This window comes from Phyllobates terribilis, unplaced genomic scaffold (genome assembly GCF_046119375.1).
Source record: "Phyllobates terribilis strain yellow unplaced genomic scaffold, ASM4611937v1 Scaffold_3__8_contigs__length_932513732, whole genome shotgun sequence".
NCBI classification, from domain to species: Eukaryota; Metazoa; Chordata; class Amphibia; order Anura; family Dendrobatidae; genus Phyllobates; species Phyllobates terribilis.
This window is the reverse complement of record NW_027362763.1, coordinates 709535147-709550674: the sequence shown is the minus strand read 5'-3', so window position 1 is coordinate 709550674 and position 15528 is coordinate 709535147. Positions and strand designations below refer to the sequence as shown.

Genomic DNA, 15528 nt, shown 5'->3' with positions numbered 1-15528 from the left:
CAGTGATTACACAATGAAGAAAGCCAGAGGACAATGGCGGAAACACGTTATTAAAACAATAACATATACAGATCCTTCAGTGCGAAAATACTACCGGGTGCATAAATGTGAGAGCGGCAAAAGTCAACTGGTGTGGGCACTTGGGTAACAGAAGTCATGGTGAGCGTCCTGTATACTCCATCCTAAAGTCAACAAACTTTGTACATGCCAAAGGCTGGACAAGTTTCCTCCAGTTTTTGGCGATCACCAACTTTACCTACTCCTTGTCTCAGCCATGGGACATGCATAACAAGATTGTAATAACCCCTTTCCAACCTCAAGCTCAGAAGACCCTGGTATCTACACTGGTTTGCATGATACTGCTGACAGTGATTTTTACTGCCCCCTCTCTCGAGCTTCAGGCATTCCCCAACTTTATCTACTCTTAGTCTCAGCCATGGAATATGCATAACAAGATTTCAAGGAACCGCCTCCCCCCATAAAAAAAGCCCTGAAGACCCTGTCATCTACACTGGTTTGTGTGATACTGCTGGCAGTGATTTTTACTGCCCACTCCTATAATTTTTTTGCCCCCTCTCTCGAGCTTTCCCCAACTTGACCCACCTCTTGTTTCAGCCATAACAAGATTGCAACGAGCAGCCCAGAAGACCCTGGCAACTACACTGGTTTTCATAGTACTGCTGACAGTGATTTTTATTGCCCCCACATATAATTTTGCAACCCGTCTCTCAAGCTTTAGGCATTCCTCAACTTTACTTACATCCTGTCTCAGGCATGGTACATGCAATGGACCCCATCCAAGCCTTGAAGAACTTGGCATCTACACTGGTTTGCAGGCACTTCTGACAGTGATTTTTACCGCCCCACCTATAATTTTGTACCTCCTCTCTCAAAATCTAGGCAGTTATCTACTCTACCTATCACCCATCCCAACTACATTACATACTGTACTTACCCAAATTGCCATGAACACCCAACGTTCAATAGGTCTTGGCATCTACCATAGCTTGCCACCGTTTCTGGACACTGTCTCTATCAGAAAGACTCTAAACAGGATTGTCCTACCCTTTGTTATATGTCATAGAGAGGTGCCCACACTATGGATACTCTTAGGCTATGTTCACATATTGCAATTTTTGCTGCATTTTTTTAATGCAAATTTTCTGCTGCGTTTTACAATACCAGCGAAGTCTATGAGATTTCAGAAATTTCCTGTACACACATTGGTTTTTGTGTCATCAGTATTTTGTGCTTTGCATGTTTTTTTGCAGAATAGAGCATGTCACTTCTTTCAGCTTTTTTTCAGCGTTTTTCACTCATTGGAAGTAATGGGTAGTGAAAAAACGCCTAGTGTGAACATAGCTATTAGGCTTTGCTGCGTTTTTAGTGAAAATAGCAAGTACAGCAGTATGTGAAACTCATTTATTTTTGTGATTTTACCATCTTGTCTTGGTCACCTGAGATGGCAGTTTGGATAGTACAGTTAAATGAAATTAGTGATGGCTGAGCTAGGTGTGAGATTAAACAATACCTGTGGCCCACGGAGGTGTGAAATTTAACAATCTCTGAGCAAATCAATGGCAGACCATAGTGTGAATATAAATAGTGTCCTACAAACTCAATTCACTGCCAGTGTCTTGGGTAAACTATTCCTGAGCAATTCACCTCCCCCTACTGTTACATTCTGGTTAATATGGTTTCACATACAGTATATCTTGCATTGGTGACCTGTGTTCATGCTTCTGTGGTGGAAGCAAAGCTGAACTTTCGGATCTTGAAAAACACAGCAAAAATGCACCAAAAAATGCAGCAAAAACTCAGAAAAAAAAAACAAGGAAAAAAACAAGCAAAATCCTGAATAAACCTTCCTTGCAAGAGATCAGGTTTTGCTGTAGAAAAAAAAAAAACGCTGAAAAAACGCAATGTGTGAACATAGCCTTAATGACAAAGAACCACAGCTAGAAAGAAGGGTTTCTGCATGGACTACACATTCATAGTTTTCTCGCCCATGGGACCCTCACAGATCATTAGCATAGAGGTCTTGAGCCCTGTGTTACCCAATGCTGTGGTTGGGATTGTATGCATTCTTTGTAGCATGGTTGCATTTTTTGCATTCAGTGTATACGGGTCGGACGAAGACCCACAGACAATGTGAACTCAACAAGGGTTAGGGGGCCAATCAATATAAAGTCTTTCCTCCAGGGCTTCGGAGCTTCCATCTACATCTCAGCTATTAGATCTTATACCATGTGATACCATCCTACAGTATAGAGCACTATGTGAAATCATTAATGATTGCAGGGGTTTAGGGAGGGAAAGCTGGTAGGACATGATCCCTGGTGCTGAGTACAGTGCTGAAAACTCTTCCTGAAAGAACATGATATATGAGTCTAAAATAGCCCTAGTGGCCAGTTTGGAAATTGCAAGATTATTCATTTTGTCTTTTAATATAGATTGTAATATAATTTTTTTTTTAAATACATGTAACATAAAAACCTGATTTAAAAATAGGTCATCTTCTGATTATACATTCCCTTTAAGATATGCTTCGACTAATAGATCTTGTAAACTAACATCATATATATATCTGCTTATTAGACCACCAATGGAAACCTCTGATGATTAGTTGGTGGATAGAGAAATACTCTTTACTCCTGGGCTCAGAATCTTCATAGGGTTGTTCCCTAATTCTTAAAAGGGATTTCTCAGATAGAGCTTGTAAATACAATCAATTTTGTAATTTACTGTTTCTTAACATTTTTAGTCTTTCTTGAGATATTAAAACTTTTCTTTTGTTTACAGCTCATTGCCTTGGAGACCGACCACCACTGCTAAACAGCAGAACATGCTCAGCGCTTACAAGTTCCTTTTTATTGAGCTTGTAAGGGCTGTTTTGAAGCTGACCAGGATCGCTGGAGCATGATATCACCGCCTAATCCTGACCAGTTTCATCGCAGTGCTTACGAAGAAAGCAGTGGTGGTCGGTTTCCTAGGCGACGAGCTGTAAACAAAAAAACGAAAAGTGTTAATATCTCAAGAACAACTGCAAATTTTAATAAGCAGTAAATTGCAAAAGTGCTTGTTTTTTCAAGCTCTATACAACAACATCCAGCTGTGAACTAAAGAGTAAGTGATATAATTGCTATCAGGTCCTATTACGTGATGTCATCAAATATGTTACGATAGGCAAATTAATGTAAAAGTGGCGGATAAAGATGTAGGGGTTCATTTACTAAAACTTTTAGACTAAACAGTCTTAAAATGCCCCAAATTTTTCATCGTGGCTCAGGCTGGATGGTTCTTTACATTCTTAGTCTAAGTTTACACCATCAGTTAGTTGGCTTATTTTGGTCCACTAAGTTACGCCAAATTCTGGCAAGATTTCGCGGCCCAGGATCTACTATAGCTTTCTCTCCTGAACCCAAGGATTTGGCATAGCCACTCTGTGAACAGTGTCTTCATCTATAGTGATATGTGAAACCATTGATGGCTTGGTGGTGGAAATGGATAAAGCCTTGGCGTCAGGGCTCGGGACCTGCAAGCTACATGTCATGTATTAGAACATGTTACAAGATGTTATTATCAGGGCTGGTGCCAGCACCCGGCAGTCCCGGGTAAGATGCTGCTGTCAATTGTAAAAATAGAGGGGAGGCGTTCCTTCCATTGTTCCCTCCTCCCCTCGGATGATTGCGGGGAGCTGATGGTATTGTTATGGCTTTTAGTTGGCCTACTGAAGGCCCTCATTTCTGCCATGTTTCTACACCTGTGGCTGAGCTTCATAGGAGAGCGGTAATTTTGCAATACACTCCAATATTACAGTATTAGGCCAGGGTCACACCACCATATATTCTCTCATCCGAGAGAATCAGGCCGATTATGCTAATCAGACTTTGATCAGAGTTTAATCAGAGTGTGATACGATTCTCTCGGATGGGGAGAAGATGGAAAAACTGTTCTCCATCTTCTCCATTCTGTCAGTCCGTGGATGTCATCCGAGTGCAGTCCGATGGTTTCCACGCATTCATTGACCTGCATGACCAAGTATGATCTGAATATTGGAAATGTGCATGGCCCCAGAGAATAACATTGGTCCGAGTGCTATCTTGTGTTTTATCAGATTGCACTTGGACCAAAAATACCGTCATATGCACGAGGCCTTACAGAGTATTGTCCAAGCGATCAAGTGATCACAGGTTCAAGATCCTTAGAAGGACCAAGAAAATATGTAAAAAAATACAATTAAAAATATTCCAAAAAGTGAAATAAAAGTTAATTTCACCCCACCCCATTTTCCCCGAAATGTCAAAAATCTGAAAAAAAAAAGACATATTAGGCATTGCCACGTGAGTAATAAAATATCAGAATATATTTCCTATAAGGTGAAAGGCAAAACAAAAGAAATCAAAATGTCAGAGTTGAAAAAAATTGCATGAAAAGAGATTAGAAAGTCGTATGGACCCCAAACTCCGCATCGAACGTCAAAAAAAGAAAAGCCTTGGTACAACACTATCGACGGAAAAATAAAAAAGTTATAGTCTTTGGAAGGAAAGAAATGGAAAGCAAAGAAGGGACACTTAAAGGACTGGATAAAAATGGAGACGGGCCTTCTCGTCATGTACAGCGCCATATGCAAAGGGTGACGATTAGGTGGCAGATTTTGATAGAACCGTTCCCCAGATGTTTTCACCTTGGACTAAATCAGAATAAAACAGTGCAAAAGAAAGTTAGAAATAAGATCAACTATTGTGCAAATCCAATGGTTGGTTGCATTGACTTTCTAAGACTTTGCAGTTTTGTGTTGCAATAATTCGATGTGGAAATGCATGGCGAGCCAGCGAGATGTAATGAGGCTTGGTGTAAAGGAAGGTGAGGATGAGAGGGGAAGAGTGAGATGAGGAGGGGTGAGCAGCACAATGGGCGAATGTAATGAGAGAGGGAGATACGGGGAAGAAGGAGGCTGCGAGGCGGATGACTGCCTCCCCAACCCTGCTCCTGTTTAATATTCCGCCTGCTCTCCTCATATTGTGCTTGGCTCCTGTGGGATTGGAACTCACATCTTGAAACCGAAGCCAATTTTCTGTCTTAATCTCACAATGTTTTGACTGGAGGCAGATCTAGTTTTTAAGTCCGAGTGGAAACTACCAAAGCATCACTCTCTGCTTTTCATAAGGAGACGGATGGAGAGAACGGATCACCGGCTGCTCGGATAACGATGACCATCAAGTGGTGACCAAATGGAAACAGAGAGGACGCTTAAGTAAATCCACTTAGGTCTTCGCACAGGGAAGAAAAGGGATTTTTTGGGGGATTATTCTGTTGCAGGGATTTTCTAACAATTCTACCTGATCTGGAGGAAGATCTCATTTCTTATTTTTCCCTGGATATTGCACGAGGTTAGTGGGCAATAGGAGCAGACATTATCCTTAGTGCATGCTGCCGGTAAGATACTGCTGCTTTGTTTAACTAGTACTTTCATCACCTACTCGTTCTTTAGGGTTTATTACCATTATTGTGATCTATATTGGGATTTTGAAAACAAATGAATAAGAGTAAAGTTATCAGATCATAATATTAGATGCCTCCACGTCTTGAAAGTAGGGGTTTCATAAGATACTGCGCAATTGTGGTGTAAAAAGAGGGCTAAAAACGTAAAAAAGGAAATTATCATGAGAGAGAGAGACTCTACTATGTAACCACTGAAAGCCGTGATCCTCAACGTGCAGAAATTGTAGTTTTACTACAGCTTAAGAGCCACAGATTGGAAACCTTCCATTCACCGTGTATGTAATAAGAAGGTACTGTTGTATAAAAGCTGCTTACTCTCTTTTGCTGAGTATTAATGGAAGGACTACAGTTGTAGCAAAGCTAAGTTATCATAATGCACAAGCGATCATAGGAGTTGTAGTTTTGCACAGCTGAAGAGCCATAGATGATTGACATTTGGTCTAAAGTTTATATTATAGAAAGGTACTGTTGTATAAAAACTGCTTACTCTCTTTTGTGAAGTATTCAGGAAAGGACTAGAGTTGTAGCAAAGCTAAGTTACCACAATGCACAAGAAAGGTCTGGAGATATAATTTTGGAACAGCTGAAGGTTCACAGATTGGAGATCTATGATCTACAGTGTATGTAATAGGAAGGTACTGTTGTATAAAAGCTGCTTACGCTCTTTTGTGGAGTATACTGGAAAGGACTAGAGTTGTACCAAACTAAGTTATCACAATGTAAGGTTGGAAAATATAGTTTTGGAAAAGCTAAAGGGCCACAGATTGGAAACTTGTGATCCACAGTATATGTAATGGAAAGGTACTGTTGCATAAAAGTTACTCAGTTACTTATTCACTTTGGTAGAGTCAATGGAGAAAGACTATAGAAGTTATCACAATTCACAAGCAATGCTGGGAATTATAGTTTTGAAATAGCATAAGAGATGCAGACTGGAGACCTTTGATTCCCAGTATATGTGCTGGTGGTACTGTTGTATAAAAGCTAGTCATCCTCTTTGGCAAACAGACAAGAAATACAGATTGTTGCAACGCACAAATAAGGTTGGGTGCTATAGTTTTGCCTCTGCTGAAGAGCCACAGATTGGATACCTTTGATCTACAATATAGGTAATAATGATGGTACTGTTGTATATAAGCTGGTTCTCCTCTTTGGTAGAGAAAACAGGCAAGGACCACAGACGTAACAGAACTGCTTTTTCTCAACACCCAAGCAATGCTGGGAGTTATTGTTATAGAATAGACACAGATTGGTGTCCTCTGATTCGAAGTATACCTAATGATGGTACTGTTGTACAAAAGCTTTCTTCGGTACAGTAAATGGAAAAGGACTTCAGATTTAGTAAGGCTAAGTTACCACAATGCACAACGACTTGTAGTTTGGCCATAAATGATAAGCCAAACATTGGAAAACAATGATCCACAGTGTATGTAATAAAGAGGTACTGTTGAACGGAAGTTACTCATCCTCTTTGGTAAAATCAGTGGTTATGTAGTCAGGCCAAGTTATCACAATGCACCTCTAATGCTCGGAGTTGTTGTTTTTCTATAGCTAAAGGAGCACAGATTGGAGTCCTCTGATCTGTAGGATATGTAATGGGAAGGTACTGTTGTATGACAGCTACGCATTCTATTTAGTAGAATCTGTGGACAGGTAATACAGATGTCACTGGGCAGAATGATCACAATGAATAAGCAAGGCTGGGAGTTACGGGATTGCTAGAAAAAAAAGACATAAGATGAAGACTTCAGATCTCCATGATACGTTAGGACTCGGAGTAGGTACTGTAGACAAGTAATAGATGAAGCAAGGTAGAAGTATCACAATGCACAAGTACTATCATTTTGGGAGTTATAGTTCTGCAGCAAAAGAAGAGCCAGAAGTTGGAGACCTCTGATCTACAACTGCCAGGCGGCCACATGCAATGTGATAACGTAGACTTGCACATCTGAAGTCCTTTTCCATTAATTCTACCAATGATGACTAGCTTCAACAGTACCACTTTTGCATTTACTGTGAATTGAAGGTCTCCAATCTGTGTCTTTTGAGCTGTTGCAAAACTATAACTCTCAGCATTGCTCATTCATTGTGATAATGTGAATTTGTGACATCTGTCGTCCCTGCCTGTCTAGGAAGAAGGTACTGTAGCGCAGCTAAGACAAGCAATGCTGAGAGTCACCTATCCAGTGTATGTAATGAGAAGGTACTGTTGTACTGAAGGTACTGTACTCATGCGGTAGTGTTAGTGGGCCTTCAGTAGCCCCCCAGGATGCTGTGACATTGTAATTGGCACCCCACAATCATGCTGCAGGGGGCTGATCAGACTCTGAAATGTCTCTGTTACGATTGATAGTGGCATCTAAGAGAGCAGACACTTGAGCAGAATGCCCCCCAGGTGCTGGGTAGAGACCTGGTCAGGGAGCGCCCTCTGTGTGCTGGGTAGAGACCACCTGGGCAGGGAGGGCCCCCAGGTGCTGGGTAGAAACCTGGGCAGGGAGGGCCCCCTGGGTGCTGGACAGAGACCTGGGCAGGGAGGGCCCCCAGGTGCTAGGTAGAGACCTGGGCAGGGAGGGCCCCCTGGGTGCTGGACAGAGACCTGGGCAGGGAGGGCCCCCAGGTGCTGGGTAGAGACCTGGGCAGGGAGAGCCCCTAGGTGCTGGGTAGAGACCTGGGCAGGGAGGGCCCCCAGGTGCTGGGTAGAGACCTGGGCAGGGAGGGCCCCCAGGTGCTGGGTAGAGACCTGGGCAGGGAGGGCCCCCAGGTGCTGGGTAGAGACCTGGGCAGGGTGGACCCCCAGGTGCTGGGTAGAGACCTGGGAAGGGAGGGCCCCCAGGTGCTGGGTAGAGACCTGGGCAGGGAGGGCCCCCAGGTGCTGGGTAGAGACCTGGGCAGGGAGGGCCCCCAGGTGCTGGGTAGAGACCTGGGCAGGGAGGGCCCCCAGGTGCTGGGTAGAGACCTGGGCAAGGTGGGCCTTCTGGCACTCTCCCGGATTTGCAGGGTGCTGGTAATGATCCTGCTTAGAGTTGAAGTTTTTCAACACAGATCTGTAGTATATACAGGAAAGGTGACGCTTTCACAGTACACAAGCAATGCAGGTATTCAGTGACACGTACCGCTCTGCTACATCTAAGGATTTTCACCTTCAGGCCATAGAGGTCCTGATACATGGATGCCAGCCGGCTGGCTAACTACATATTGTTTTGTTTTTGCAGATTGCAGGCTATAAGAGATGACTGTGGTTCTGTCCATGAACAGATTCTGCAACCCCATCAGCTCAGAAGGTCCCGCAGAGATTGCAGAGTACAGGACGGTGTGGGAGACTGAGCACCAGGGCAAGGCCGGCAGCTCCTCCGCCAACCTCCATGCCCAGCACCAGGACTACAGAATATGTCACTCTGCTCCAGGTAGGTGAATCATTCATGGCCAATGTAAGAACTCCTAGAGAAGCATGCTGGGAGTGATAGTCCAAGTGTTAGCGACAATGGGCCTTATCAGCAATGTCATTCATCACATACTGCCTGATCTGCCAAAAGTTCTGTACTGAGGAAAGTTCTATATATTACAGACAGGGGGCGCTATACAGAGGAGTCACCCATCAGCCATCTGTGATACTGAAAGCTAAATACAGCCGATTCTACAAATTATCTATCTATTATCTATTATCCATCTATCTAAATATATATCTATTATCTATCTATCTATCTATCTATCTATCTATCTATCTATCTATCTATCTATCTATGTCCAAGAAAATAGAGGGAGCACTCCATAGAGCTGCCTCTATTTTCTTGGACTTATTTTTAAGGTTTGGTATTTTATGTGAGGCTTTGCACCCACCTGTCATTTTTTTTGTTACACCTATATTTTCTATCTATTTATCTATTAATCTATCTATCTATCTATCTATCTATCTAATTATTTATCCATCCCTCTATCATTTATTTATCTATTATCTATCCATATCTATCTATTATCCATTATCCATCTATCCACTATCTATCTATCTATCTACTATCTTTCTATCTATCCCTCTATCTATATATTATCTATCTATCTATCTATCTATCTATCTATCTATCTTTTTATTATCTATCATCTATTATCTATCTTTCTTTCTATCATTCTCTATCTCATATCTATCATTATCTGTCTATTATCTCTCTATCTCCGATGTGTAAGACTCCTATGTGACAGCTCCGTCCTCTCGTGAGATTACACATAACGCGCGGCTCTCTTCCCTTCATTTCCATAGTTACCCGTCATCCGATAAGTCTAGATCTCGGGTTGGATCCTGATAAATATAATGTCGGTGTCTTTACTTCGCAGCTATCACGGCGGCTGCAGAACAAACAATAATAAGATGTCGGTGACATGAATGGATGTTGCGCTCTTATACCGTTATTATCACGTTTTCCAGTTTATTTTTTTTTCAATAGTACAGAATGTATGACTTTATTATAGAGTTTATCATAGACATTTCTAACAATATCACGGATAATCCTGACGTGCCATCACACATTCACGTTCATGGAACGACAGCCATAGATACACTGAGTAGTGTCAGTAATGCATCGTGCCACTCCTCATAGAGGGTGTCATGGCGGTGTCATGCTGTATTATTGGGGTACCGTGCATTTGTAATATTTGGGGACCATAACACTATAATGTGATTTACAGACCCCCGCTTCCTTCCAAAGACCCCAAACAGCATGAGCTTCTGATTTGGTGATAAAACTGGGGTTACCCTTTAAAAGGGCTATCCCACCAATAGCATTTATAATCCATCCAGAAGGGATAAATCTATGACCAGTGGTGGTCTGACCGCTGGAACCCACACTGATCCTGAAAACAAGGGTCCCGTGTCCATGGGGTTAATGGAGAGAAAGTGCATATACGGGACAACAGCTTAATTCAAGGTCCATGGTATTGATGGTCACAAGTGTGCACTACTGCTCCAATAGACCTATAGAAGCCAATGGAGTGTTAGCCAGGCATGTGCAGTAGCGTACCTTTCACACCGGAAGCACAGGACCCCCATTCTCAAAATGGACCCCCACTGATCATACATTTATCACCTTTCCTATAGATAATTGATGGAAGGTATTAGTGGAATGACCCCTTTAAAGGGGACCTCTCACTTGCAATAAATATATATTTTTTTACGTTGTGGGATTGCCGTTGTTCTCCTGATTCTGATGTACTTTTACTTTTGTTCCTGCGACTCTCCATCCCTGATATACAGCCCATTTATTCCTTGTCTGTAAATCTAATCTTGTCATCATAGGGGGCGTGGTCCAGATATGTGTGGGTGTGTTCTTCAGGACCACACCCCCTTTGCTAACAAGACTAGGTTTACAGATAGGAGGCCATATTTCAGATAAGGGATAGGAGGCCATATCTCAGGAATGGAGAGGAGCAAGAAGAAAAAATAACACCATCAGAATCAGCGGCATTTACAGTGGGGAAAAAAAGTATTTAGTCAGCCACCAATTGTGCATGTTCTCCCACTTAAAAAGATGAGAGAGGCCTGTAATTGACATCATAGGTCGACCTCAACTATGAGAGGCAAAATGAGAAAACAAATCCTGAAAATCACATTGTCTGATTTGGAAAGAATTTTTTTTCAAATTTGGTGGAGAATAAGTATTTGGTCAATTACAAACAAGCAAGATTTCTGGCTCTCACAGACCTGTAACTTCTTCTTTAAGAGGCTCCTCTGTCCTCCACTCATTACCTGTAGTACTGGCACCTGTTTGAACTTGTTATCACTATGAAAGACACCTGTCCGCAACCTCAAACAGTCACACTCCAAACTCCACTATGGTGAAGACCAAAGAGCTGTCGAAGGACACCAAAAATAAAATTGTAGCTCTGCACCAGGCTGGGAAGACCGAATCTGCAATAGGCAAGCAGCTTGGTGTGAAGAAATCAATTGTAGGAGCAATAATTAGAAAATGGAAGAAATACAAGACCACTGATAATCTCCCTCGATCTAGGGCTCCACACAAGATCTCACCCCGTGGGGTCAAAATGATCTCAAGAACAGTAAGCAAAAATCCCAGAACCACACGGGGGGACCTAGTGAATGACCTGCAGAGAGCTGGGACCAACGTTACACAGGCTACCATCAGTAACACACAACGCCGCCAGGAACTCAGATCCTGCAGTGCCAGACATGTCCCCCTGCTTAAGCCATTACATGTCTGGGCCCATCTGAAGTTTGCTAGAGAGCATTTGGATGATCCAGAAGAGTATTAGGAGAATGTCATATGGTCAAATGAAACCAAAGTAGAACTGTTTGGTAGATACACAACTCGGCGTGTTTGGAGGAGAAAGAATGCTGAGTTGCATCAAAAGAACACCATACCTACTGTGAAGCATGGGGGTGGCAACATCATGCTCTGGGGCTGTTTCTCTGCCAAGGGACCAAGATGACTGATCCATGTACATGAAAGAATGAATGGGGCCATGTATCGTGAGATTTTGAGTGCAAACCTCCTTCCATCAGCAACGGCATTGAAGATGAAACGTGGCTGGGTCTTTCAGCATGACAATGATCCCATGCACACCACCAGGGCAATGAAGGAGTGGCTTCGTAAGAAGTATTTCAAGGTCCTGGAGTGGCCTAGCCAGTCTCCAGATCTAAACCCTGTAGAAAACCTTTGGAGGGAGTTGAAAGTCCGTGTTGCCCAGCGACAGCCCCAAAACATCACTGCTCTAGAGGAGATCTGCATGGAGGAATGGGCCAACATACCAGCTACAGTGTGTGACAACCTTGTGAAGACTTACAGAAAACGTTTGACCTCTGTCATTGCCAACAAAGGATATATAACTAAGTATTGAGATGAACTTTTGTAATTGACCAAATACTTATTTTCCACCAAAATTTGAAAGAAATTTCTTTCCAAATCAGACAATGTGATTTTCAGGATTTGTTTTCTCATTTTGTCTCTCATAGTTGAGGTCGACCTATGATGTCAATTACAGGCCTCTCTCATCTTTGTAAGTGGGAGAACTTGTACAATTGGTGGCTGACTAAATACTTTTTTTCCCCACTGTACACCATCTAAAAAAAATTAACATACTTATGATGAGTGACAAGCCCCTTTAAATATAATGAGAAGGGTGGGAATGGTTAAAAGAGCCTTGCCTTTAAATAATACAGACAGAAAATGACTAATATAGAAGATACCACAATAATGTTTCCAAAAAATTCCAGTGGAAATTCCATAAGATTCCTCCAGTGTTTTGTCTGAAGACAATGAGCAGTTCATATGTAAATGTGTGACAATGCCGACATTCCCGGTATAACCAGTGCATCAGTTATTGGGAGCGGGGTGATGGTTGGAGAAACATTTCCGTTGTGTGCTCTTCCCGCGCTGTGAGATCAGTTTGTGCCATGATATATTCTGTTGTGCGTTAGGATACAAAGTTATTTTGTTTGGAGAACCTCAGGCGAACCTCATGTCATCTGTCATATCTGATTTATTACCACAGAATCACATTACAGGGGAATCTCAAATCCAAAAACAGCTTCCAAGAGCGCTTACTTTAAAAGGAAATATGTAGAAGAGGATTATCATCTGCCGCTCAACAGCTGTAGTCATAAAGTACGTTTTGTTTCGTCTGCTTTACTTATTCTGTTACATCACACTGATTGTTCTACTATATGTGTCAATGCTGATAAATGATGTCATAGCTGTGGATATTGCATGATATTATACTGTGGAGATAGATTATAGATAGATCAATAGATAGATTGAAGAATAGATAAGAGATAGCTAAATAGATGGATAGATGATGGCTACATAGATAGATCAATAGATAAAAATAGATACACACGTGGTCAAAATTGTTAGCACCGCTCGTTTAATGAAAGAAAAACCCACAATGGTCACAGAAATAACTTGAAACTGACAAAAGTAATAATAAATTAAAAATCTATGAAACAAATGAAAGTCAGACATTGCTTTTCTGCTTCCACAGAATTTTTTTTAAAAATTAAACTCATGAAATAGGCCTGGACAGAAATGATGGTTCTTCTTAACTTAACATTTTGTTGAACAACCTTTTGAGGCAATCACTGCAATCAAACGATTCCTGTAACTGTCAATGAGATTTCTGCACCTCTCGACAGGTATTTTGGCCCACTCCTCATGAGCAAACTGCTCCAGTTGTCTCGTGTTTGAAGGTTGCCTTTTCCAGACGGCATGTTTCAGCTCTTTCCAAAGATGATCAATAGGATTTAGGTCAGGGCTCATAGAAGGCCACTTCAGAATAGTCCAATGTTTTCCTCTTAGCCATTCTTGGGTGTTTTTAGCTGTGTGTTTTGGGTCATTATCCTGTTGGAAGACCCATGACCTGCCACTGAGACCAAGCTTTCTGACTGGGCAGCACATTTCTCTCTAGAATCCCTTGATAGTCTTGAGATTTCATTGTACCCTGCACAGATTCAAGACACCCTGTGCCAGATGCAGCAAAGCAGCCCCAGAACATAACAGAGCCTCCTCCATGTTTCACAGTAGGGACAGTGTTCTTTTCTTGATATGCTTCATTTTTCCATCCGTGAACAAAGAGCTGATAGCTGATATGCCTTGCCAAAAACTTCCATTTTTGTCTCATCTGTCCATAGGACATTCTCTCAGAAGCTTTGTGGCTTGTCAACATGTAGTTTGTCAAATTCCAGTCTGTTTTTTTTATGTTTTTTTTTCAACAATGGTGTTCTCCTTGGTCGTCTCCCATGAAGTCCACTTTGGATCAAACAACAACGGATGGTGCGATCTGACACTGATGTTCCTTGAGCTTGAAGTTCACCTTTAATCTCTTTAGAAGTTTTCCTGGGCTCTTTTGTTACCATTCGTATTATCCGTCTCTTTGATTTGTCATCAATTTTCCTCCGGCGGCCACGTCCAGGGAGGTTGGCTACAGTCCCATGGATCTTACATTTCTGAATAATATGTGCAACTGTAGTCACAGGAACATCAAGCTGCTTGGAGATGGTCTTATAACCTTTACCTTTTAACATGCTGGTCTATAATTTTCTTTCTAATCCCCTGAGACAACTCTTTCCTTTGCTTCCTCTGGTCCATGTTGAGTGTGGTACACACCATGTCACCAAACCTCACAGTGAGTATCTGTAGCCCTATATACAGGCCCACTGACTGATTACAAGATTGTAGACACCTGTGATGCTAATTAGTGGACTCAACTTGATTTAACATGTCCCTTTTGTCACATTATTTTCAGGGGTACCATCATTTCTGTCCAGGTCTATTTCATGAGTTTAGCTTTTTTTAAAAATTCTGTGGAAGCAGGGTTGAAAAGCAATGTCTGACTTTCATTTGTTCATTTTCATAGATTTTTAATTTATTATTACTTTTGTGAGATTCAAGTTATTTCTGTGACCATTGTGGGTTTTTCTGGGGTACAAACAATTTTGACCACGTGTGTACATAGCTATGAGATAGATACTGGAAAGATATATTATAGATATATAAATATGAGGTAAGTAGATAGATATGAGATAGATAATAGATAGATAGATGCATAGATAGATAGATAGATAGATAGATAGATATATGGATAGCTAGATGGATGGATAGATAGATAGATAGACAGATGGATATATAGATAGATAGATAGATGATAGATAGATAGATAGATAGATAGATAGATGGATAGATATATAGATGGATAGATAGATAGATGGATAGATATATAGATAGATAGATAGATGGATAGATGGATGGATAGATGGATGGATAGATAGATCGATAGATAGATAGATTGATGGATAGATAGATGGATGAATGGATGGATAGATAGATAGATATTACATAGATAGATGGATATATAGATGGATGAATGTATGGACAGATAGATATTAGATAGATAGATGATAGATAGATGATAGATAGACAGACAGATAGATAAATAGATAAATAGATAATAGATAGATAGATAGACAGCTAGATAGATAGATAGATAATAGATAGATAGATAGATAGATAGATAGATAGATAG

General features: G+C 41.4%; 1 protein-coding gene across 3 annotated transcripts in view; it reads left to right on the top strand.

Moving 5' to 3' along the window:
• SERTAD4 (SERTA domain containing 4) overlaps window positions 1-15528 on the top strand; it is a 43240-nt gene that overhangs the window by 16452 nt on the left and 11260 nt on the right. For 2 of the 3 annotated variants that reach the window (XM_073672003.1, XM_073672000.1), the window contains exons 2-3: window positions 8718-8909; window positions 13003-13115. In XM_073672003.1, coding sequence (XP_073528104.1) covers window positions 8735-8909; window positions 13003-13115 — 288 coding nt within the window. In that variant the 5' untranslated portion in view covers window positions 8718-8734. Of the gene's footprint in view, window positions 1-4936; window positions 5394-8717; window positions 8910-13002; window positions 13116-15528 lie in introns of those variants that run through there. The other variant, XM_073672002.1, reaches the window with a different exon arrangement.